This window comes from Balaenoptera acutorostrata, chromosome 11 (genome assembly GCF_949987535.1).
Source record: "Balaenoptera acutorostrata chromosome 11, mBalAcu1.1, whole genome shotgun sequence".
NCBI lineage: Eukaryota > Metazoa > Chordata > Mammalia > Artiodactyla > Balaenopteridae > Balaenoptera > Balaenoptera acutorostrata.
This window is the reverse complement of record NC_080074.1, coordinates 31,374,015-31,395,159: the sequence shown is the minus strand read 5'-3', so window position 1 is coordinate 31,395,159 and position 21,145 is coordinate 31,374,015. Positions and strand designations below refer to the sequence as shown.

Here is a 21,145-nt window from a genome sequence, read left to right as displayed (position 1 = left end):
CTCAGCAAAAATATCCTTTAAAAAGGATAAACAAAAAGCTGAGAGAATTCATCACTAGGAGTCCTGGGATACAAGAAACAGTAAATGAAGTTTTTTAGGGTGAAGGGAAATGATATTAGATGGAAACTTGGATCTACACAAAAGAAAAGAGTGCAGGAAAAGGTAAATATAAAAGCCTTTTTTGTTTCTTTAGAAGAAAATGGTTGCTTAATGTATTATGGGTATATATGATATGTAGAAGTAAAACTGTCAAGAGGTGGGTGAATGGAGATGTATTTTTTTAAGTTCTAACATTAGAACTTTTATAAGTTCTAACATTATATATAGAATGGCATAAAATTAATTCTAGACTATGATATGCTAAGGTTACCACTAAACAAAAATATAAGACCAAAAGTAAAGCTAAAAAGACAATAGAGGGACTTCCCTGGTGGCACGGTGGATAAGACTCCATGCTCCCAATGCAGGGGGCCCAGGTTCGGTCCCTGGTGAGGGAACTAGAGCCCATATGCATGCCACAACTAAGGAGCCCACGAACCGCAACTACGGAGCCCGCCTGCCACAACTAAGACCACAGGCAGCCAAATAAATAAAGATTTTAAATAGATAAATAAATAAATAAATAAATAAATAAAAAGACAATAGAGGAGATAAAACGGGATACTAAGAAATACTTGATTGATCCAAAAGAAAGGAGTAAAAAGAAATAAACAAATGAGACAAATAGAAAACAAAGAGCAAGATGGTAGTGTTAAAATAAATTTAATCATAGGACTAGTTACATAAATTTAAGTGGACTAAGCACTCCAATTAAAAGGCAGAGATTTTCAGACACAAGCACTTAAAAATAAAGTTACCCTCTATAGTTAAGTACATAAAATGCATTCAAAGGTTAATAGTAGTTACCCATAGTAGCAACCCCAAACACTATGTGCAAATGTGTGAAATGACTTTGGAACACAACCTAAAGGTGACTCCAGTAGAATCCCAAGGAGAAAAGGCCGGAATGTGAGGGTAGTTAATAGCTGACATTATTTACATTCATTAACTTGTTCAGTTTTCAGGATGACTCTCTGAGAAAGGTACCCCTTTGTATCCATTTTATAAGGGAGCAGACTAAGGCCCAGAGGAGTTATGTCATGTTTGCAGGATCCCATGCTAGTGAAACCAATCAGCTCTACTGCACCACCTAAAAGATACTACGTCAACAGAGAGGAGGTGCCCAGGAACCACCCGAGGCAAGAGCAAGAGCAATCATCCATCAGGGTGTCTCCAGCCTGGCCCAGGGAAGAGAGTACCTGACCAGCAGAACCGATCGTGCAGCTTCCTTGGCAGGTACGTACATGTGGAAGAGATAAGCCCATCTCACTACCCTAACCTGAAAAAACTATCCATCAAGATTTTTTTCAACAGACTTTCTTGCCTTAGTTCCAGGGTCCACTGAGCCCTTATTCTGACTTTGTTGACAGAGGAAGAAGGCCCTGACTGAGGCATGCAAATGCCCTAGCCCCTCTGAAAGTTAGCGTTGTCACTGTAAATAAATTGTAAATTTGACTTCTGTTTCAGACTCTCCTCCATTTATTAAGCCTGACTTAGTTCCCCCTGAGCCTTCTCACCTTGGGCCAAAACAGAACTTCTGATCCTTCAGACATTTAGAAGAAAGTCCTAGACTAGAACGACCCCATCAAGGCGAAGCTCTCACAGGAAGCTGCACAGACACTGACAGGCCGGGCTTGAGTGGTCAGTTAGGCCCTCCCAACTCTCTTGGTCTCCATCTGCATTAAGAGGAGCCAAGAAAAAAAATGATAATAAATGTGTGAGAAAGAACTCATGTTGTCGAGCCCATATATGGAAAGCTGGCCAAAAGATGAAATCTTTATTCATTAAATTTAGCCAAATTTGTTATCAAAGAACATTCCTCCAGAGAGGCCTCTGCAGAATTCCACAGGAATCACTCACTCCAAATAGTAAGAAAACAACTGATTGAAAAATAAATAAATAAATAAATAAATAAATCCCTCAGATCCACAAGGTACCAGCAAAATAAAGGCATTCCATTAAGACCAGGTGTGCAGAGTATAAAAATTATCAATTTGATCAAAAATTTAAAAAAACAAAAAAGTAGTGAAGCCACATAAATATTCCTCATGCATAACATGCATGTATAGTACTCCTGAACTTGGTATAAAAAAATCCACAAAAATGACTCTTCCCTGAAGAAGCCCATGAAAACTCCCACCAAAGCCACCTGCACATTAGCGGTCAACCTTTCATTGATTCATTCAACCCACATTTTTACACAACTCCTCTGAGCCTTCCTCACCCTATAACTAACACTCTGCAGTGTCTCTCACACTGTACCTGACTCTAAATTGAACACTCTCCCCTGATACCCACCTTATTAGTTGCCCCACTTCAGTCCATGTCACCTTAATAGAGCTGCCTTCCCTGGCCACCATATGTAGAAGAGCACCTCCCATCCCCGTCACTCTCTGTCCTGTTACCCTACAGCACTTTTCTGCAGAGCACATATCACTAGTATATTTGGTTATTGTCTGTCTCCTTTTGATAGGAGTTCCATGACAGTAGGAATTTTGTCTGTTTTACTTTCTGCGGTATTTACAGAATTTAGAATGGTCCCTGGCATGAGAATACACAATGAATAAAATACTTGTAATTCAAAGTCTCATAGGGAAGTGAGGCCTAAACTGGCAAACAGACCTCATTAACAGGGTAATGTGGTGGCATAAAGGAAGCATAACAGGCTCCGCCTGGGAAAGTCAGAAACACTTCTTAGAGGAAGAGATGCAAAGCAGGCTGGTGAAGGGAGGGTGGAATTGGGGGCATTCCAGGTATGGCAGGCAACATGTGAAGGGGCACAGAACATAACAGAGCATCGCAGACTTGGGGAACCTTGTGTAGCTGCAATAAGGTGAATGGTGAAAAGGAAAGAAAGGCGAGCTTGTAACAGGAAGGCAGAGCAGATACGGCAGGACAAGTGTGCCCGGACAGCAGTCACCAAGTGGCTTTAACCTGAGGAAGAGCACAGTCAGATTTGCATTTCACAAAAGTCTCTTTGGAGGCAGTAGGGGAAGGAGGGAATAAGTGCCAATCTGGAGTCATGGAAAACATTTAGGAGTTTATTGCAAAAGTCTCCACAAGGGATAATGATGCTGAAAACTAAGGCCGTGTTGGGGATGGAGGTAAAACAGGAATCACGAGTGCACATGACTGGATGCAAGGATCAATCCCACTTTTCCAAAACTCTCTTTCACTATCACTTCCTATGGAAAGTGCCTTTTAAAAAAAAGAGTGAAAAGAAATATTTTAAAGCTCAGGTCTCTGTCTCCCTCTCCGGCCCCTCCCCACCCCCACTAATAATTCCAGGCATGGCTGTACCCAGAAACCACACCATGTAATCAGACAACAATTTCTGTCTTCCTCTCACAGCTCCACTCTCCTCTGAAAGAATCAGCATCATTCTTAGGTCAGTATTTTGTGCACGGCGTCCCTCAGCAGTTCAGGTTTAAATAAGCCTCAAGATAGCAATCCCACAACAAAGGCCTACAGTTCTAACAAGGCTCACTCTCTCCTGTAGGAAGGCGGATGCTCTGTCCCGGATGGCAAACCTGAGCTGAGCCTCCTGCTGGACTGGAGACAGGGCCACCACAGCACATAGAGGGACCGTCGGGGAGGGCTGGTTCCTCAGGGAAAATGTGGGCACTACTACCAGAAAACGGGGAATGATGCTAGGCAAAGTGCAAAGTTCCACCATGGCTTCCTTCTCTTGAGTTAAGGAAAAACAACATTTTCAAAGGCTCCCCCCACTCCCCGAGTTTCACCCTGGCCGACGGCGCTCAGCTGGAGGAATGGCAGCCCTGCGGCATCACTCAATCCCAAACGCTGTCAACTTGTATTTCTCATCCTCGCAACAGTCCACTTGGAGGAGCCTCAACACCCTCACTTTCCACAGAGGCAGAGAGCCGTGAACTGAAACACGCCCGAGGGTAACAAGGTGCTACATGTGGGCACAGGAATCTTGGACTATCTCATGCCAACCCTCTAAACGCAAAGTCATGGCAGTAGGATAGACCAATTAATAAAGAAGAGCTCAGATCATGCTTCTTCCAGATTCCAAGCTCTCTGGTGTCTCCGTATCACCTGTAGGATGAAGTCCAAAGTCTTTTCACATCATCCAGGACCCTGAGCCTTTCCGTCTCCTCCTCCCCTCACCCCACCTCATTTCCTGAGCACGGCCACAGCTGAGTAGCTGACAGAGCCTCACACTCTCTCAGCCACGGCGCTCGCTCCCGCTGATTCCCTCTGGGAGGTCTGCCACCCGCTTCCCGGCCGATGATTCGCCACTCCCTCCTCTTCTCCTCCCCCCTGCCCCCCCACCCCAGTTAGGGGCCCACAATGTCTCTTTTGACTTTTCCTCACACAAGCCTAGTTCAGTGCTCCACTCGCACACTCCCTCCTCATGTATATCATTTTCCCAAAGGACACACCCTTTTATAATTATTTATATCTTTTTTCTTTCCCTTGAATTACAAAAGCTCCTTGAGGCTAAGATGGTGTCTTTCATCTCTCCATACTTAACACCCAGCACAGACGTGTGGCTCGTATCGGGGGCTATGCTTATTAAAGGAATGTTTTGATGACGAAAATTTCACATTACTGGCGATCTTTCAACCTTTCGTAAGTTCTATCTTACATTAGCGTTACCTTTTTTTCTTTTTAACATTTATATTATACATAGATAATTCAATACAAGGGCAAGGAATAAAGTATTTCCTAGAATCTACTCCAGGAAAAATTTTCTCTTATCTGAACAACTTGATAGGATTCCTTCTTGTTATTAGAAAATGAAAATATGTCAGCCTCCATCATTCCATTAATACCTGGGCTTCAGGAAACTCAGGCTACACCTCATGCCAAAACTGCACTAACCCAGGTTACGTGGTTCTAGATAGAACTGTCTCTCCGTTCCCTCCAGTGACTGATGTATACATAGGTATGTCAGTTATTACAAACCACTTTAAATTCTTTTTGAAAGGAAACAGAGATACATAGGTCACAGTGGATAAATAATAGCTCTTATTATTAGTCAGAATACAGAGGACACATTCTGTCTTGATTAGTTAAATCAATATTCAGTGCTTTTGCTTATGTTGAGCTCCCTGATGAAAGTAACAGAAATCAGTCTCTTTACTGAACATATCCAGAGTTGGCACATAGTGGGAGCTAAATGACCCTTCCTAGTACCCGGCCCTGCCACCTATACCTCTGCTCTCCAGGACCCAACCACTAGATAATAGATCTCTGCCTCCTCTTATTTACAACATCATTTCATAAATAAATACAAATGATTTGACCAGCCTCTTGGGACCATAACACGTGCCACCTCCTTAGGTGGGGAAAAATTATCAATTCAAGTTACATAATACATGTAAAAATTAAATAAGAATGAGATGTCCAATGATGGTGATGGGGATGATAGCTAAGATTTATCTACTGATTAGTATGTGGGCTTTTAAATTTACTCATTTAAATACCATGACAACCTAGGTGGCAGGTTACTATTATCATCCTAATTTTACAGATAAGAAAACTGAGGCATGAGAAATCAGATAATTTCCCCAAAGGTCATACAGCTAGTAAGTGGTGGGGCTGGGATTTGAATCTATATATTTGTAACCACACAGATATATGGCATATATAGAAAATAATACTAAGATGGCCAGAGCCAAAAGTAGCTAAGCCCTTTAGAAGGAAAAAAAAAAACAAGCTATTGACTAAAAGTATGATCTTCTATCCTTTTTTAGTCTGCTTAGACTCATTACCATAAATTATAATCAACACCTCCTGGGCAATAATGCCCCCCAGAGAGCATAACAAGGGTTAAGAGTTTGGACTGTAAGGCAAGACAGAGAGAGCTGGGCTCATATGCTCACTCCACCATATCCTAGCTGGGGACACCTGGCATGTTATGTCATACGGTGGGCACAAATCCAGGTGACCACAGGGTTCACAGTTTCCCCCACTGATTACCTCTGTACCAGCCCCCTTCTTGTGAGAACTCTCCTCTCTCTCCATCACCAGAGAACATGGTTGGTATGACCCCTCCTCCCCAGCCAGGGTAGCTTGTCTCAGTTGGGTGCCTGGATAAATTTGAACAATCACAGTGTCTCACTGCCTGGTGAAGGGATGGGTACAGGGTCCTAGCTGGGCCAGAGTCACCCCTGGGTGCTTTTCTAACTGGAGCTAGGAGAAGCTTTTCCTCTCAAAGCTTAGAGTTTCCACTCAAAGCTTAGGGTTTCTCAGAGAGTAAAGCTGGCATGTAGAGAGGCCTAGAGAGAGCTAACAGCATTGGAGTCCCTCGTTCTGGTCTCTCCTTCCAACTCCAAGGTTATCAAACAGCCAACAAAACCACTTTGAGAAGTGAAAAAGAATGGGTTTCTGTCACTTTCAGCTAGATGAGCTCTAACTCTAAGTCTGAAACTTAGTTTCCTCATCTGTAAAATGGGGAATTTAGAACAACAGCCCTTCCCTCCCTCCCTGGCCAGTTCCGATGGGGAAAGGAGATACGGATTTTTAAGTACTGTAGCATTGTGTCTTAGGAATAGAGGGCTCCGCGGCTGTTCGCAGACCTTAATAACACAACGGCACTTGTCCCAACAGACTGTTGCCAAAGATATTGGAGTCATTCTTGGTTTCTCTCTTTCTCGTCACATCCAACATGACAGCAAGTACTTTTGGTTGTAACTTCAAACTACAGCTGACCCTTGAGCAACACGGGGGTTGGGGCACCAACGCTCCACAGAGTCAAAAATCCATGTGTAACTTAGTTTGCCCTTGGAATCCAAGGTTCCTCCGTATTCACGGTTCCACAACTGTGGATTCAACCAACCTCGGTTTGTGAAGTACACTAGTATTTATCGACACTATTGAAAAAAATGCATGTATAAGTGGACCCCTGCAGCTCAAACCTGTGTTGTTCAAGGGTCAACTGGATAGGTTATCTAAAATCCAACCACTTCTCGAAATCTCCACGGCCACTACCCTGGACCAAACCAGGATGAGAACCACTGCAACAGCCTGCACGTCCGGGCTCTGCCCTGACTTCTGACAGTCTACTCTCCACACGGCGGTCAGAGGGGTCCCAGTAAACTGTAAGTCAGAGAGACGGACACGCTCCAATGGTGCATCTACTCAGCGTGCCCGTCAGGGCTGTTCCCCGGCTTCCCCGCGCTCTTGGCCACCCCTGCCTTCTTGTCCTCACACAGCCACCCAGCTCCCGCCTGAGGGCCTTCACTCCTGCTTCCTCCACGCAGACTTTCCTTTCCCCAACATCTTCAACCCTCGCTCCCTGCCCTCCCTCTGCTCAAAGGCCACCCTCTCTGGGAGCAGTCGCTGAACACCCTGTTTAAACTGGCAGCCCCCCTTCCCATCTAGCTCTGCTTTTCTCCGTAGCACTTACCACCATCTGACCTACCATATCTAGTTTCCTGTTTGTTTATTGTCTGTCTCCCCTCCCCAGAATATAAGCTTCATGAGAGCAGCGGTTTTTGACCATTTTGTGTACTGTTGTTCCTGGCACATAGCAAGCACACAATAAATATTTGCTGAATGAATGAACGAATGAATTTGCCCTCAATCTCCTTTTCTGGGAGTTGGGGGGGGGGGTAAAACATGGACTATAGCGGGAAAAAAAAATGTGGAAACCTTACTGTGAAACTTTGCACTTACTTGGCACAGCGAACCCAGTGTGTGTGTCGGTACAAAGAATATAAGAAGCGCTGGCGATACATGTTCCATACTTTGATAGATTTGTCTTCAGAAGCTGTAGCAAGAAACTGGCCATCGGCTGAAAAGTCCACACTTCTAACTGGAGCTGTGTGAGCTTTAAATTCAGAGGATTTCCCTCTCCTGGAGACAAACAGTTTAATATTTATAACATTTGATTTAATTATCAGTATACAGACTTTGAAACATATAAAACAGTTTGTTGTAAAAACTGACAGAAGTGTGAAAAGGCTGTGTTGTACTGTACTCTTCATCGACACTGTTCCAAGCTGGTTCTGTTAGTTAAAGTCACAGCTGACACTAAACAAGTGAGAACCTAGCGGTCCCCACCCTGAAATGCATTTGCTGACTTTGCTTTAATTGGAAGCTACGGAATAATATTTTGAACAAATCTCTACCATGCATTTTAAGTTCTTGTTGTTCCTCTAGAGAGAGCAACATACAGTTTAAATAAACTGCAACCTAGAAAACCGAAGATTCATTAAGTGAAGAGCTCTAAGGTAGGGTTTTCAAACTGGGCTCACGTGGAAATTGTGCGGAATGGCAGTCCGGCTTGGGAAGGAGGAGATGTCCCCTATGTCACTTGCCGCTATACAGACTGTCCCTGGGTGATCTGACTTTCCTGCTTTCACCCACCAGCAATGCGAATGAGATCCTGAGGTATACCTAAGGCCTTGCTCACCCCTGAGCCCAATCTTACATTCACAAGCAAAACAAAAGATAAATGGTAATAACATATTGACCCTTCAGTTCTCAACACCTTGAAATTTCAGATACTTTTTTTTTTTCTTGGCTAGGGTGGGAAAAAGAGAATAGGAAAAACAGATGGAGAAAATAATGTGTGGCATTTAAGGAGAAGCAGCAGGAAAAATGTTGACATAATTAGGGGTAGGCTAGTAGACAGCGCTGGAGTTAAATGGTGACATTTGGGAAATGCTACTTTGTGTCAGCGCTTCCAAGTTCCCAAGATACTTTCACTTTATACTACATTTAGACTTAGCAATTTTTCCATTCAGAAAGTCATATTTATACAGGTGATGCCTTATGGGAAAAATCACCACAAGTGTTTGAAGAAGATCAGGCAGCAGAATTTGCAGAAGACTGGAAGTTACACTCAGGTCCTCCCCCTCCTCCCCAACATCCGACAGGTCAGCAAACCTATTTAGTGATAGTGAGATTGCTATCACCTCCTAAATATCTTTTGAATCCCTCCTCTTCTTTCCATCCCAGCTATGCTTGCATTAAGGTAGATATACATACCCTCAATATCCTTCACCTAGATTACTGCAAAAGCCTCTTAACTGGTCTCCCTGTTCTAATCTTTTACCTCCCTCCAGTCACCTACATACTGTGCTTACAGCCTTGCTAAATGTATAATTCTAAGCGTGTAAATCCCAGTGTAAACGTGTCACGGGCTGCTCTTCAAGGAAAAGTACAACACCCAAGCTCTTTGGTGAGACATCCTGCCACTGTACTGACCTTTGTACTCTTACGACAGTCTCACTGCTTCAAACACACCTCTGGCTTTGTACTTACAGCTTTCTTAGCCTGACTACTTTCCCCTACCAGCAAACCCCCCTTGACCAACCCAGACAGGCTTAATTGTTCCCTTTCTATTATATCTATTTTGCTTATTACATTATACAGTAATTTTTGTTTTAAAATAGTCCTGTTTCTCTCCTATTAGGCAGTAATTTTTTGAGGACAGGAAAGATGACTTATTCATCTCTGAAAGACCAGCATCTAGCACAATGTCAGGCATGGAAAAAGGACTCAGTACATTTTGTTGAATTCTGCTGGGAAGAGTCAATACTTAATGGTTCTTAGATCCATCCTGGCTTTCCCTTCCCGTGGCCTGTAGAAGGCAGAGGTGACTTTGTCATAAATCTCCATCACCTGATGTATGACATACCAAGAATAATTAAAATCAATATTTTAAAAAAAACAGGAGGGAGCATTCAGGGACTAGCTCAGTGAGGTTTCAAGGGAAAGTTCTTTGAGTAGGAGTCAGGAGTACAGTATGGCCTGATTTTAAGTATAAGCCCTAGAGAAAACAAAGAAAAGACTTGGCATCTGCTATGACCAGGAAGCCAAGAGACAGTTGGTATCATCGAAGTCTGCCCTGATCTTTATTCTGCACTCCGTACTGCAGGAGGCTTTCCTGCTTGCATTCTTTCTAAAAGCCGCTCCTCTCGGCTATAGGCTGGCCCAACTGCCAGATCCAGATCCGGTCTCAACAGGAAGCATATAGGAAACCGAGATAAGCGTGCCTAGTGTTTGTTGTGCCGGTGCTTAACTGGTTTCTAGCTCCTCACGTGGCCTTAACACAGACTTTCCACCTCCCACACATTTACCTGCCCTTTCTGCCCAAATTCTCTTGACTGCCGACTGTGATGAACGCTAGGCCAGACCTGACTCCGAACTCGCTCCTACTATTCTTTCTTAGCCTTCCGGTCACCAGCTCTGGTGTCTGCTCATCTGGCTGCCCACAATTCCCCTCACCCCTGTGCACACACGCCACTCCTCCCCATGGGAGGTGGAATCCATCAATTTCTCGTCCCTTTGAATCTCGGCTGGTGCTGTGACTTACTTTGACCAATAGAATGTGGCAGAAGGGATACATACTGTGCAAGTTTCAGGACCAGCCTTTAAAAAGTCTAGCAGCTTCGGCTTTTACCATCCTAGAACCCAGCTGCCATGCTGTAAGGAAGTCCTTATAGAGCTGGAGAAAGGGCATATGGAGGACCAAGGTGCCCCAGCCAATAGCCGGCACGAAGGCCACAGGTGTATGAGGGAGGCATTGGACCTGCCAGCCCAGCTGCCAGCTTAATGAAGCTGCGTGAGTAGGAGCCAACATCCATGGGGCAGAGGAGTCATCCGGACAACCCATAAAATTGTGAGAAATGATAGTTATTGATTTAAGCTACTAAGTTTTGAGGACTGTTATGCAGCAATAGGTAACTGGTTAATCAGTTTCCTTCTCATTGCCATGACCCACTATTGCCCTGGCCCCACTATGATCTGATTTAGGAAGAGGAACTAGACGTGTCTACACAAGCCTAATTGTTGTACTTAGATTAGCCAGTACAAGTTAATGATTCAGTGTGCTTTTAGCTCATCTACCCTTGTGCAGTTTACTGAGATTTCCCTGAATTAGCGATGGGAGACTGAGGCTGCGCTGAAAATAACAAACCACTAGTCCTAAATTCCTAAAGTGAAGGATTTTAAAAAATGCTTTCACTTTTGGACCCCAAATCAGCCTCTTGTCCTTACAATTCCCTCTACATTGCCATCTGCAGTGTCGCAATATGTCACTTCTCCTCAGTAGTGTTTGCTACCTCGGGATAATGTGCAGATTTCTCAGTATGGAGATCCTTTGGGTAGTGGCAGGAAAAAAGTGCCCACTGGCAGGGAAATGCCCCTGGAACTTTCATTCATTTGCAAGTGCCTGAGCCTGTTCAGGCACGTACCACAAATCAAATCCTGCCACAACAGAGTGAAGGAAAACACTCGTTTCTTATTATCCGAAGTATTTATGGAGGAAATGATATGATGTGTGGGATTTGTTCTAAAAATACGTATTCCAGAAAAGAAAAAAAAAAGGTGTGTGGCAACGGGGGAAGAGAAAAAACAAGATTGACAGAACACTGATAACTGTTGGATATGGGGGATGGTTATGTGGGGAGGGAGTTGTCATGTTACCCATTCTGTTTTCATGTATGCTTGAAATTCTTTATAATTGAGTTTAAAAACTTTTAAAATAATCAAGGCTCAATAATTGCTTAAAACAGATGGGCTATCAGCTAGGATTTAAAAAACCTCTTATAGAGAGGTTTGCTATGACAGGATAGGACTGTGCACAAATGCAATGGGGTTTATACATTTGTCAGGAATTCTCTTTAACAAGAAAATTCTGGAGCCCAAATGAATGATATGCATCAAAGAATAGCTAGCCCCGGGGTTTTTAATAGAGGTTCAAAGTCCCCTCAAGGATCCATGATGGGTGGTTGCAGGTTAATAAACTGTAAAATCTTGGTTAGACAGGCTGAGGTATATCTCTCTGGGGAGACGATCTAAAGCTTACATCAGATTTATAAAGGGATTGATAACCATCACCCTTCCTAACCACCACCCCACCCCACCCCAAGAAAACCTTAAGACATATTAAGCATATTTCCATGGTTAGAAATAGTTTTCAAACAGAAGACACAATTATGAGTTAAAGATGAGGCAAAAATGGTATGAAATAGTTTGACTTTACGACAAGGGCAGTACACCTTGTTTGTGACTCAGGCTAAAGATGTGCAGGTAACTGGGGGTGTAGGCATTCCAAGAAGGGCACAAGGAACAGCCTGCCTCCAGTTTTCTTTCGCATTTCTAAATCCAGAGCATAACAAGTGTTTGTTTCTCTTACTTATCAGGAATCCAGAGTCTAACGGTCCTGTCTCGTGAAGCAGATGCCAGTAAGTTTCCAAGTGGAGAAAACTGCACGCTGGTTACAACGTCCTTGTGACCCACATATCTGAAAGCTCTAGCTTGCGGCTTGAAACTCCATAGCATGAGAAACGTATCCCAAGAACCAGTAGCTATTAAGAAATAGAAGAACAAAACCACTGTGTGTTAAAACACAAATGTAGGCATGTCTCGTTACAATGGGCAGCATATCTAACAACAAGACGTCCAGGTAACAGAGGGGCCTGGAGGTTGTAAGACAGACCAAGTAATGGCAAAAACACTTGTAAAAGAAACCCAAAGCCACATCACTAATATGCAAGCTTGGCTGTGTCCTATGTAACCACAGAGCAGGACTACTGGCCCCTGTATTTGGTTACAACTCAATGACTATTTACTAGAAGAAGGCAGCACAATACAACAGAGACACAGGACTAGGAGGCAGTTCTGTCTCTCTCAGGTTGACTGAGAAAGTAACTTAATCTTTGTGTCATAAGGACTGAATGCTTTTCCTGAGAGGGCCGGATGAGAATGATTTTTTTAAACTGTTTATGCAGAGATAACTTCACAGTTACAGAACAGTCATAATAATAGTATAAAGAACATTAATATACCCTTTAACAGATCCACCTGTTGTTACTATTTTGCCCCATTTGGTTTATAGTTTGCTCCTGTGCTCACTCTTTTTCTGTACACAAGCATGTATGTGCGTGCGCACATACAAACACACAATTTTTTTTTTCCTAAGCGATTTTGGGGTAAGTAAATTCATCATCATGGCACCTTTATTCCTAAATACTTACGTGTATTTTTCTAAGAATAAAGATATTCTTTTACATACCAATAGCACTGTAATCAACTTCAGAAAATTTACCAGTGACAGTACTTTAATCTACCGTTTTCCAGTTCTGTTAATTGACCAGTAATGTCTTTTTATAGCTAGATAAGGTAATCTTAAAACACACTTTTTGCTCTGTTATGACATTCTACAATTAATAAAAGAATCATGTGTTTCAGACATTAACTTAAGGCTTTAAGAAAAGGAAAACAAACGAAATCAGTAGTGGAAATAAATGCCTTAAACAAGGAATGAAGAAATAAACAAATGAAAGATAGATCTAACTCTTGCCCTAAAACCAAATTTTATATATTCATGTAGCCCCAAAATAGCCCCAGTGAGAGGAACCAGGTCAATGAGAATCACTAAGTCTAGATTGTAGAATGTTTAGAAAAAATACAACTTTATAAACTTGAAATACAATTAGTATTACTGTTAGAAGAGAAATACAAAGTCACTGAAAACCTTCTAAGTTCCTTAGCCATAGATAAAATTCATCTGGACTTGGCCTATGCAATGTTTCCATGTAAAATAGTTAAAGTGAGTTTATAAGCTGTATACTACCCCCCCCCTTTTTTTTTTATAGTTTTTTTGGCTTTGGGTTTTTCTTTTTTTTTTTTAACCCCACATTTGTTTATTTATTTATTTTATTTTGGCTGTGTTGGGTCTTCGTTTCTGTGCGAGGGCTTTCTCTAGTTGTGGCAAGTGGGGGCCACTCTTCATCGCGGTGCGCGGGCCTCTCACTATCACGGCCTCTCTTGTTGCGGAGCACAGGCTCCAGACACGCAGCCTCAGTAGTTGTGGCTCACGGGCCTAGTTGCTCCGCGGCATGTGGGATCTTCCCAGACCAGGGCTTGAACCCGTGTCCCCTGCATTAGCAGGCAGATTCTCAACCACTGCGCCACCAGGGAAGCCCCCCTTTTTTTAAAAGTACAAAAAGTTGATATTCCATTACAGCTCATCAAATTATTAAATAAATCAGGGTTTGAAACATCTGGGGCTAATGTGGACAAAATAGGGAAAACAATGAATTATCATGCATTATATATTGGGGACTCTATCTGAGTTCCAAGGTATTATGCTACAAACAAGAGCTACAAAAGGGAGTAAGACACAATCTCTCACCCTCAAGGAATCACAATAGAGCAGGAGATGGTTCATTAGATTATAATATCATACATGTTCAGAGGACTTTTATATATTATTTACTCTTCTTTTTCTTCCAGGTTTGAGATATACATCATGAAATGATTACCACTATAGGTTTAGTGAACATTCATCATTTCATATTTCTCATTAAAGAAAAAGAAAAAAAATTTTTTTTCCTTGTGATGAGAACTCTTCTAAGATTTACTCTCTTAACTTTCACATATAACATACAGCAGTGTTAATTATATTAATCATGTTGTATATTACATCCCTAGTACTTATAAGTGGAAGCTTATACCTTTTGACCATATTCTTAACGTTATATGGGGTAGTTAGTGGTCCTTTCCAAGGAAGAGACATTCGAGCAGACACTTGAGTGAAATGAGGAGTGATCCAGGCTAAGACGTGAAGAAAGAGCACTCTGGGCAGGAGGACTCCACGTGCGAGGGCCTGAGACAGCAATGCACTTGCCAACCTGAGGAACAGCAAGGAGACCAGCATGTCCACAGGGGAGGGGAGAAAAAGAGAACAAGATGGGAGCCCAGATAGAAGCTGATGCCAGCAAGGAGCCATGGTGAGAGGTGTGTATTTAGTTCTCAGCCGCTGAAGGATTATAAGTGGGAGGATCTTGTGATCTGATTTAAGAAAACTGCCACTCTGACAGTGAGAAAAGGATGACCTTTGCAAAAATGATGTTGGGTCGACTGGGTATTCACAAGGAAAAAAAACGTACCTTGACTTCTACACTTTATACTGTACACAAAAGTAATTCTGCATGGATTGCAGATCTAAATGTGATTGGTAATACAATAAGCTTTTAGAAGAGAACTTAGGGGAATATCTTCATGGCCACTGGGGTAGGCAATGATTGCTTAGATAATACCTGAAAATGACTAAATTACTAAAATTACTAAAAGAAAAGAATGATAATTTGTACTACACTAAAATTAAGAAATTTTGTTCATTGAAAGATACCGCCAAGCAAGTGAAAACGCAAGCCATAGAGAGGAAAAAGATATTTACAATACATTTATCCAACATATAATAAAGAATATATAAAGAATCCTACAAATCAATAAGGAAAGGCAGGAAAATACGATAGGCAAATACATAGGCAAAGGGCTTAAACAGGCACTTCATAAAGGAGGCTATGCAAATGGTCGATGAACATATTTAAAGGTGCTCAAATCCATTAGTCACTAGGAAAGTGCAAATTAAAACCACAATAAGATATCACCACACTCTCATTAGAATGGCTACAATAAGAGAGATAAATAGTACCAAATCTTGGTGAGTATGTGTAATAAGTGGAGCTCTCAAATAATGCTGGTCGTTTTAAGCACCCTTGGAAAATTGTTTTGAAATCTGTTGAAGCTGAATGTACACTTACCATCTGACTCAGAATTTGACTCCTAGGTATATACCTACAGAAATTCTTATGCATGTTTAGCAGAAGACATGTACAATAATGTTTGCGGAAGTACTATTCAAAGAAGACCAAAACTAGAAACCCAACTGCCCATCAAAGTCAAACGGATACATAAATTGTGGTATATTCATACTGTGTACCTAACGTGTAATTAAATTTCATTTATATGAAGTTCAAGAAGAAGCAAAACTAATCTATGGAGTTAGGAGTCAGCATAGAGATCATGTGTGTGGCAGGGAGGGAGGATAGTGGCTAGAAGGGAGCACATGAGGGCTTCTTACTCTGGATGTTGGCAAAATGGGCATGTCACAGTTGTGGAAATTCAGCAAGCTGTCCAATTTTGGTACACATCTTACACTTTAATAAAATGTTTAGACGAAACGAACAAAAAATCTCACTCTGGCTCTTGTGTGGAGTACACACAGTGGGAAGAAGGAAATCAATCAGGAGGCTATTGCAATAATCCGGCCAGAAGGTGGTGGTCTGGACTAGGCTGAAGGCTGTGGAAATGGTAGAAGCAGTCAAAACCTAGACACATCATAAAGACAGAGTCCACAAGGCTTGCAAACGCATTAGATGTGAGGGGGAAAGAAAGAAAAGAAACAAAGGTGCCCAGCTTTTGGCGTGTGCACCCAGGTGAATCTTAGAGAGATTTAATGAGATTAAGGCGTTTAAAGTATTAAGTGAAATAACACTCAGAAGACATTCCTGGCACAGAAAACGCTCAAATGTAGCTATTATTACTGTCGTTTTAATTTTTGTTACTGTCAGCAGCAACAGTGTAGATAATACATTAAAGACTGGAAACTGGATGGGATCACTCAGGCAGTGAGTCTAGATGAAGAAGATGGTGCAGATACTTAACCTGGAGAGAAGGAAGAGACAGGAAGGAGCCATAAATGGAGTGGGAGGGGCCAAGGAGACTGTGGTGTCCAGGAATTCAGGATGTGTTCCAAGAGGCTGACGGGCTGTGTCAAGTGCTTTGAAGAGACCTGGTTAAGATCAGGCCTGAACACGACCAGCTACATAATTTGGGGGGTCCAGTGTAAATGTGGGGACCCTTGTAGGAAATCATTAAGAATTTCAAGATCATGACAGCAGGGCATTAAACCAAGTATGGGACCTGCGCAACGATACAGGTCATTTGCCCAAGAAGCCAGCCCTAGGCCCGAGGATCAAACGTTGGCTTGGCAACAAGAATTGTTTCAGTGAAGTGGTGGGATCAAAGCTGGAATGGTGTGGGTTGAGGAGAAAATGGGAGGGAGGCAGTGGAGAGAGTTAATATACACAATTGATCCATGAACTCATTGAAGGTTTACAGGGTCACTAATGTTCAATATGACAAGGACCAGAAAAAATGTTATTATAGGATCATGGCGAAGCAACAATTGATTGGGGGTGGCATGGGCGGGGGAGGGGGAGAGGGGCAGAGGGCAGAGCCAGAGGAATAAGAATGTGACACTTAACTGAGAAGATGCCACAGGACTTGAGCCTTTACATATTTTGTCAGAAAAGGAAAAGGACATCTTAAGCAGAGTGGATGCTCAAAAATCATAAATTTAGAGTTGATGGCTACATACCCACATTAAAGCAACACTTGGCTATTATCAGCCTGAGGCCCGCTAAAGAGAAGTGATGAGAGGGCAGGATGAACACATGGTTTAAAGGACAGCCAAACCTTACAGCAAGGTGGCATTTCCAAGCCCTAATAATTATGAAACACTAGAAGCAGGGATGTCCCAATTACAACTGTGTGGCTCAGGGTACACTCTACATTTTCTTCCAAATTTCAAGAAAACAGAAAAAAAGACTAACAATCTACAAAAAGCCCATGAATGCATTCTTATTGGAAACTATAAAAACCAACCCTGAATTTCCCTCCTTACTTCCTTAACCCTGCCCCACCAAACCCTAATACCACGATAATAAAAGGTATTTGATTATTGGTGTCAATGCTATACAGTGTCAACCTGGAATTTGCTTTCATACATTTCTAGTGAACCACACCCTCTATAAACATTACCACATCATTTAAAATGTCAAAGCTTGTACCTAATCGTCATCTGACTCATCTATTTTAAGATAAACTATCAAAGGGAGGAAGTTAAAAATTTAACTAGTAAATCTACCCATTAAAAAAAAAAGTATTTATATTTTATAACAATAATCTATTGTTTCAAGCAATCCTCATTAGGACAAAAGAAAGAACAAAGTCCACAGTCACCTAGGCCAGTGTCAGGTCTCTGGAGGTGGCAACAAAGAGCATACTAATGGCTTGCTCTCCATAATGTCCAAAAGGCCAACAGCTATTGTGTCACCTTAAGCAGCAACAACTTTCTTTCCTCAACCCGAGCTCTCTCATTGATTCAACCAAAATCCACTACAGTTAACTGAAGGTTTGCTTTGCGAGGAATATACCTTTTTCTGGAAAGAGATGGTACTGCCTCCCAATTATTGCATTTGTTGTTAAATTATCTTATCTTTTCTAATGGTAATAAATGTATATGACACAGAATTCTAGTATTACAAGAGTATTTACCAAATTTCCTTCCAGCCCTTGGCCACCTGGTTTCCCTTCCTAGAGGCATAGTTACCATATTTGTTTAAGCACATAGGAGAGAGGATACTCATTTTCTCGAGTATCCTCCCATGTGCTTAAGCAAATATGTGTGTCAAATCACTTTTTTTCTGGATTATTTTACATTTTTCTTCCATTTTTATTGAGATATAATTGACATACCACACTGTATGAGTTTAAGGTATACAGCATAATGATTTGACTTACACACATCAAGTGATGACAACAATAAGTTTAGTGAACGTCCACCATCTCATATAGATCCAGTAAAGAAGTAGGGAAAAAAATATTTTTCCTCATGATGAGAACTCTTAGAGTTTACTCTCTTAACAGCTTTTATATACAACGTACAGCAGTGTCAGTGATATTTATACACCCCTAGTGCTTATTTCCCTTACATCTGGAGGCTTGAACCTTCTGACCACCTCCATCCAAATCCCCCTTCCCCCACCACTGCCTCTGGTAATCACAAATCTGATCTTTTTTCTAATGAGTTTGTTTTTTCCTGTTGTTTCCTTGTCATTAGATTCACGATATACACCTTTGACAAGAACACCACAAAAATTATGTTGTGCCCTTATCAGTGCATGATATCAGGGTATGCTTGATATCTGTCCCAGTATTGGTGAGATTAACTTTGATCACTTGGTTTAGGTAGTTTTTGCCTTGTAAAGTTAGTATTTTTCCCCTTTGTAATTAATTAGTATTTTGTCGGGAGATACTGTAAACTATATAAATATCCTCTTTCTTAATAAACTGTCACCCACTAATTTTATTTTTTTTTAATTAATTAATTTATTTTGGCTGCGTAGGGTCTTTGTTGCTGTGAGAGGGCTTTCTCTAGTCGCGGAGACTGGGGGCTACTCTTCGTTGCGGTACACGGGCTTCTCATTGCGGTGGCTTCTCTTGTTGCGGAGCATGGGCTCTAGGCACGTGGGCTTCAGTAGTTGTGGCACACGGGCTTAGTTGCTCCGCGGCATGTGGGATCTTCCTGGACCAGGGCTTGAACTCGTGTCTCCTGCATTGGTGGGCGGATTCTTAACCACTGTGCCACCAGGGAAGTCCATCACCCACTAATTTTAGCATTCTTCAATGATTTTCCAACGCATTATTCTTTCTATGATTTACTAATTAATGTTTAATTAATTGTTTGTTAATTTGTTATTTTAAGGAAGAATTTTCTCTTTTTCTCCACTTATCTACTTATTCAAATACTTGTTTATATCAGTGTGAACTCAAGATTATTTTACTCAGTGGGTCATAATCCAAAGCTATCATTATTTATTTTGACTCACATTGTTCCAGATTTGGCTAGTAAGAGCCCCTTAAAGCTGGCCTCTGTGTCCTTCTGATATGTGTCCATCATTCTGAGTACTTCCTTACTTCTAGAATTACAAGATGTTCCAACATGTACTTTCCCTGCTCCAGCCCTGGAATAGGTCTTTTCTCCCCAAGAAGCTCTGATTCCTCTTAATAGAGAGTGGTATTTAGAAACCAAGATCTGGAAACTATGTTTGCTCATTGCTACTGTTGTGACAGCTAACAGAACTAAGAAATAAGATATAAACAGAAATCTCAGCAGGCAGAACTAAGAAATTAGATATAAATAGAAAGCTGTATCTATCAATATGTAGAAATGAAGATAAAGATATTAAAAACCATGAGTTCATATTGATAACTCTAATTCAATCTAACCACATCGAATACATTCCAGCCCTCCCTCTTCTTACATTTATAACTCTCTTCCCCCACAGTAAAAAACCTGGCTCACATTACACTCAATATATTTTTGTTCAAGTCTAGAGCACGCAAACGGTTTCCGAATCACTAACCCACACCCCTGCAAAAAGCGGTGCTACTAACTAGAGTTTAGGGTGCAGTTTTACTCCTTTTGATCTTGCCAGGCTTGGTTTTATTCTTTGTTAGAGCGAATCTACTTCAGTTTTAAATTCAGTTTTCGGGCATGCCCTTTTTTTCAGATGTGGTCCTGATGCCTAAGGCCTGGCCTCCCTGGCGTCTCGCCTGAGGTGCTGGGCAAGATCTCCCCTTTGTCTGAGCTAGAGCTGGAGCTCTCTAGCCCGGCATGGCCACTGGGATCACCATTCCTCTTCCAGCCTGGCAGGAAGGGATCTCCGCTAGACCTCACACTCTCTCAACTTACACCTTAGCCAAAACTGCAGCAGGCCCCACAGACATCTGAGGCCACATACCCCACTCAGCAGCAGCTTCTCAGGAGCCCTGCCACACGCATTCAGCCCAGACACAGCCAGAAGAACTAAGACCTCTGCTGCCTCAGCTCAGCCAGGCTGTCTGCTCCGCTTTGCTCTACCTCTGCTGTGCAGCAGGAAGAGTGCCCCCGGGGAGAAAGCCAAGGCCACGGCGGTAGGGAGGAGCTCACCTTCCTTGCAAGAAGGTGTTTCCTTCTTGCAAGGATCACCGGTTTACATTCCCTGTTGCTCAATGCCTGAAAACAGTTGCCTCATATATTCTGTCTCATTTTACAGTTGTTTTCAGCTGGAGGGCAAGTTTGGTTACCAGTTACTATCGTGTCTGGAGGCAGAAGTTGGCCTTAGTCTTTTTAATAGCTGCATAGTATTCTATGGTGTAGCTATACCTTAATTTATTTAACCAGTCTACCCTGTTTAGGTTGTTTACAAATGATGCTGCAATGTACACGTGTCGTTTCTGACATATGCAAAATAACACTGTGATAAATGCCCAAAAGAATTATTGATGGGTTAAAGAGTACATATTTTAGAATTTACTAAAAAGGTCCATGTTCATAATATAGTATCTTTCACAACTTTATAAATTTGGATTATATTCCTCTTAGGCCTTTTCATTCCATAATCAAGAGAGTCCTAATAACTCAATCACCTCCGTATAGAAATTC

General features: G+C 41.9%; 1 protein-coding gene across 4 annotated transcripts in view; it reads right to left on the bottom strand.

The window, feature by feature from the left end:
• The window catches only part of POC1B (POC1 centriolar protein B), a 135,734-nt gene that overhangs the window by 101,508 nt on the left and 13,081 nt on the right, over window positions 1-21,145 (bottom strand). For all 4 annotated transcript variants that reach the window (XM_057556679.1, XM_057556681.1, XM_057556680.1 and 1 more), the window contains exons 3-4: window positions 12,221-12,392; window positions 7,750-7,929 (exon numbers count right to left, since the gene is read on the bottom strand). In XM_057556679.1, coding sequence (XP_057412662.1) covers window positions 7,750-7,929; window positions 12,221-12,392 — 352 coding nt within the window. The remainder of the gene's footprint in view (window positions 1-7,749; window positions 7,930-12,220; window positions 12,393-21,145) is intronic.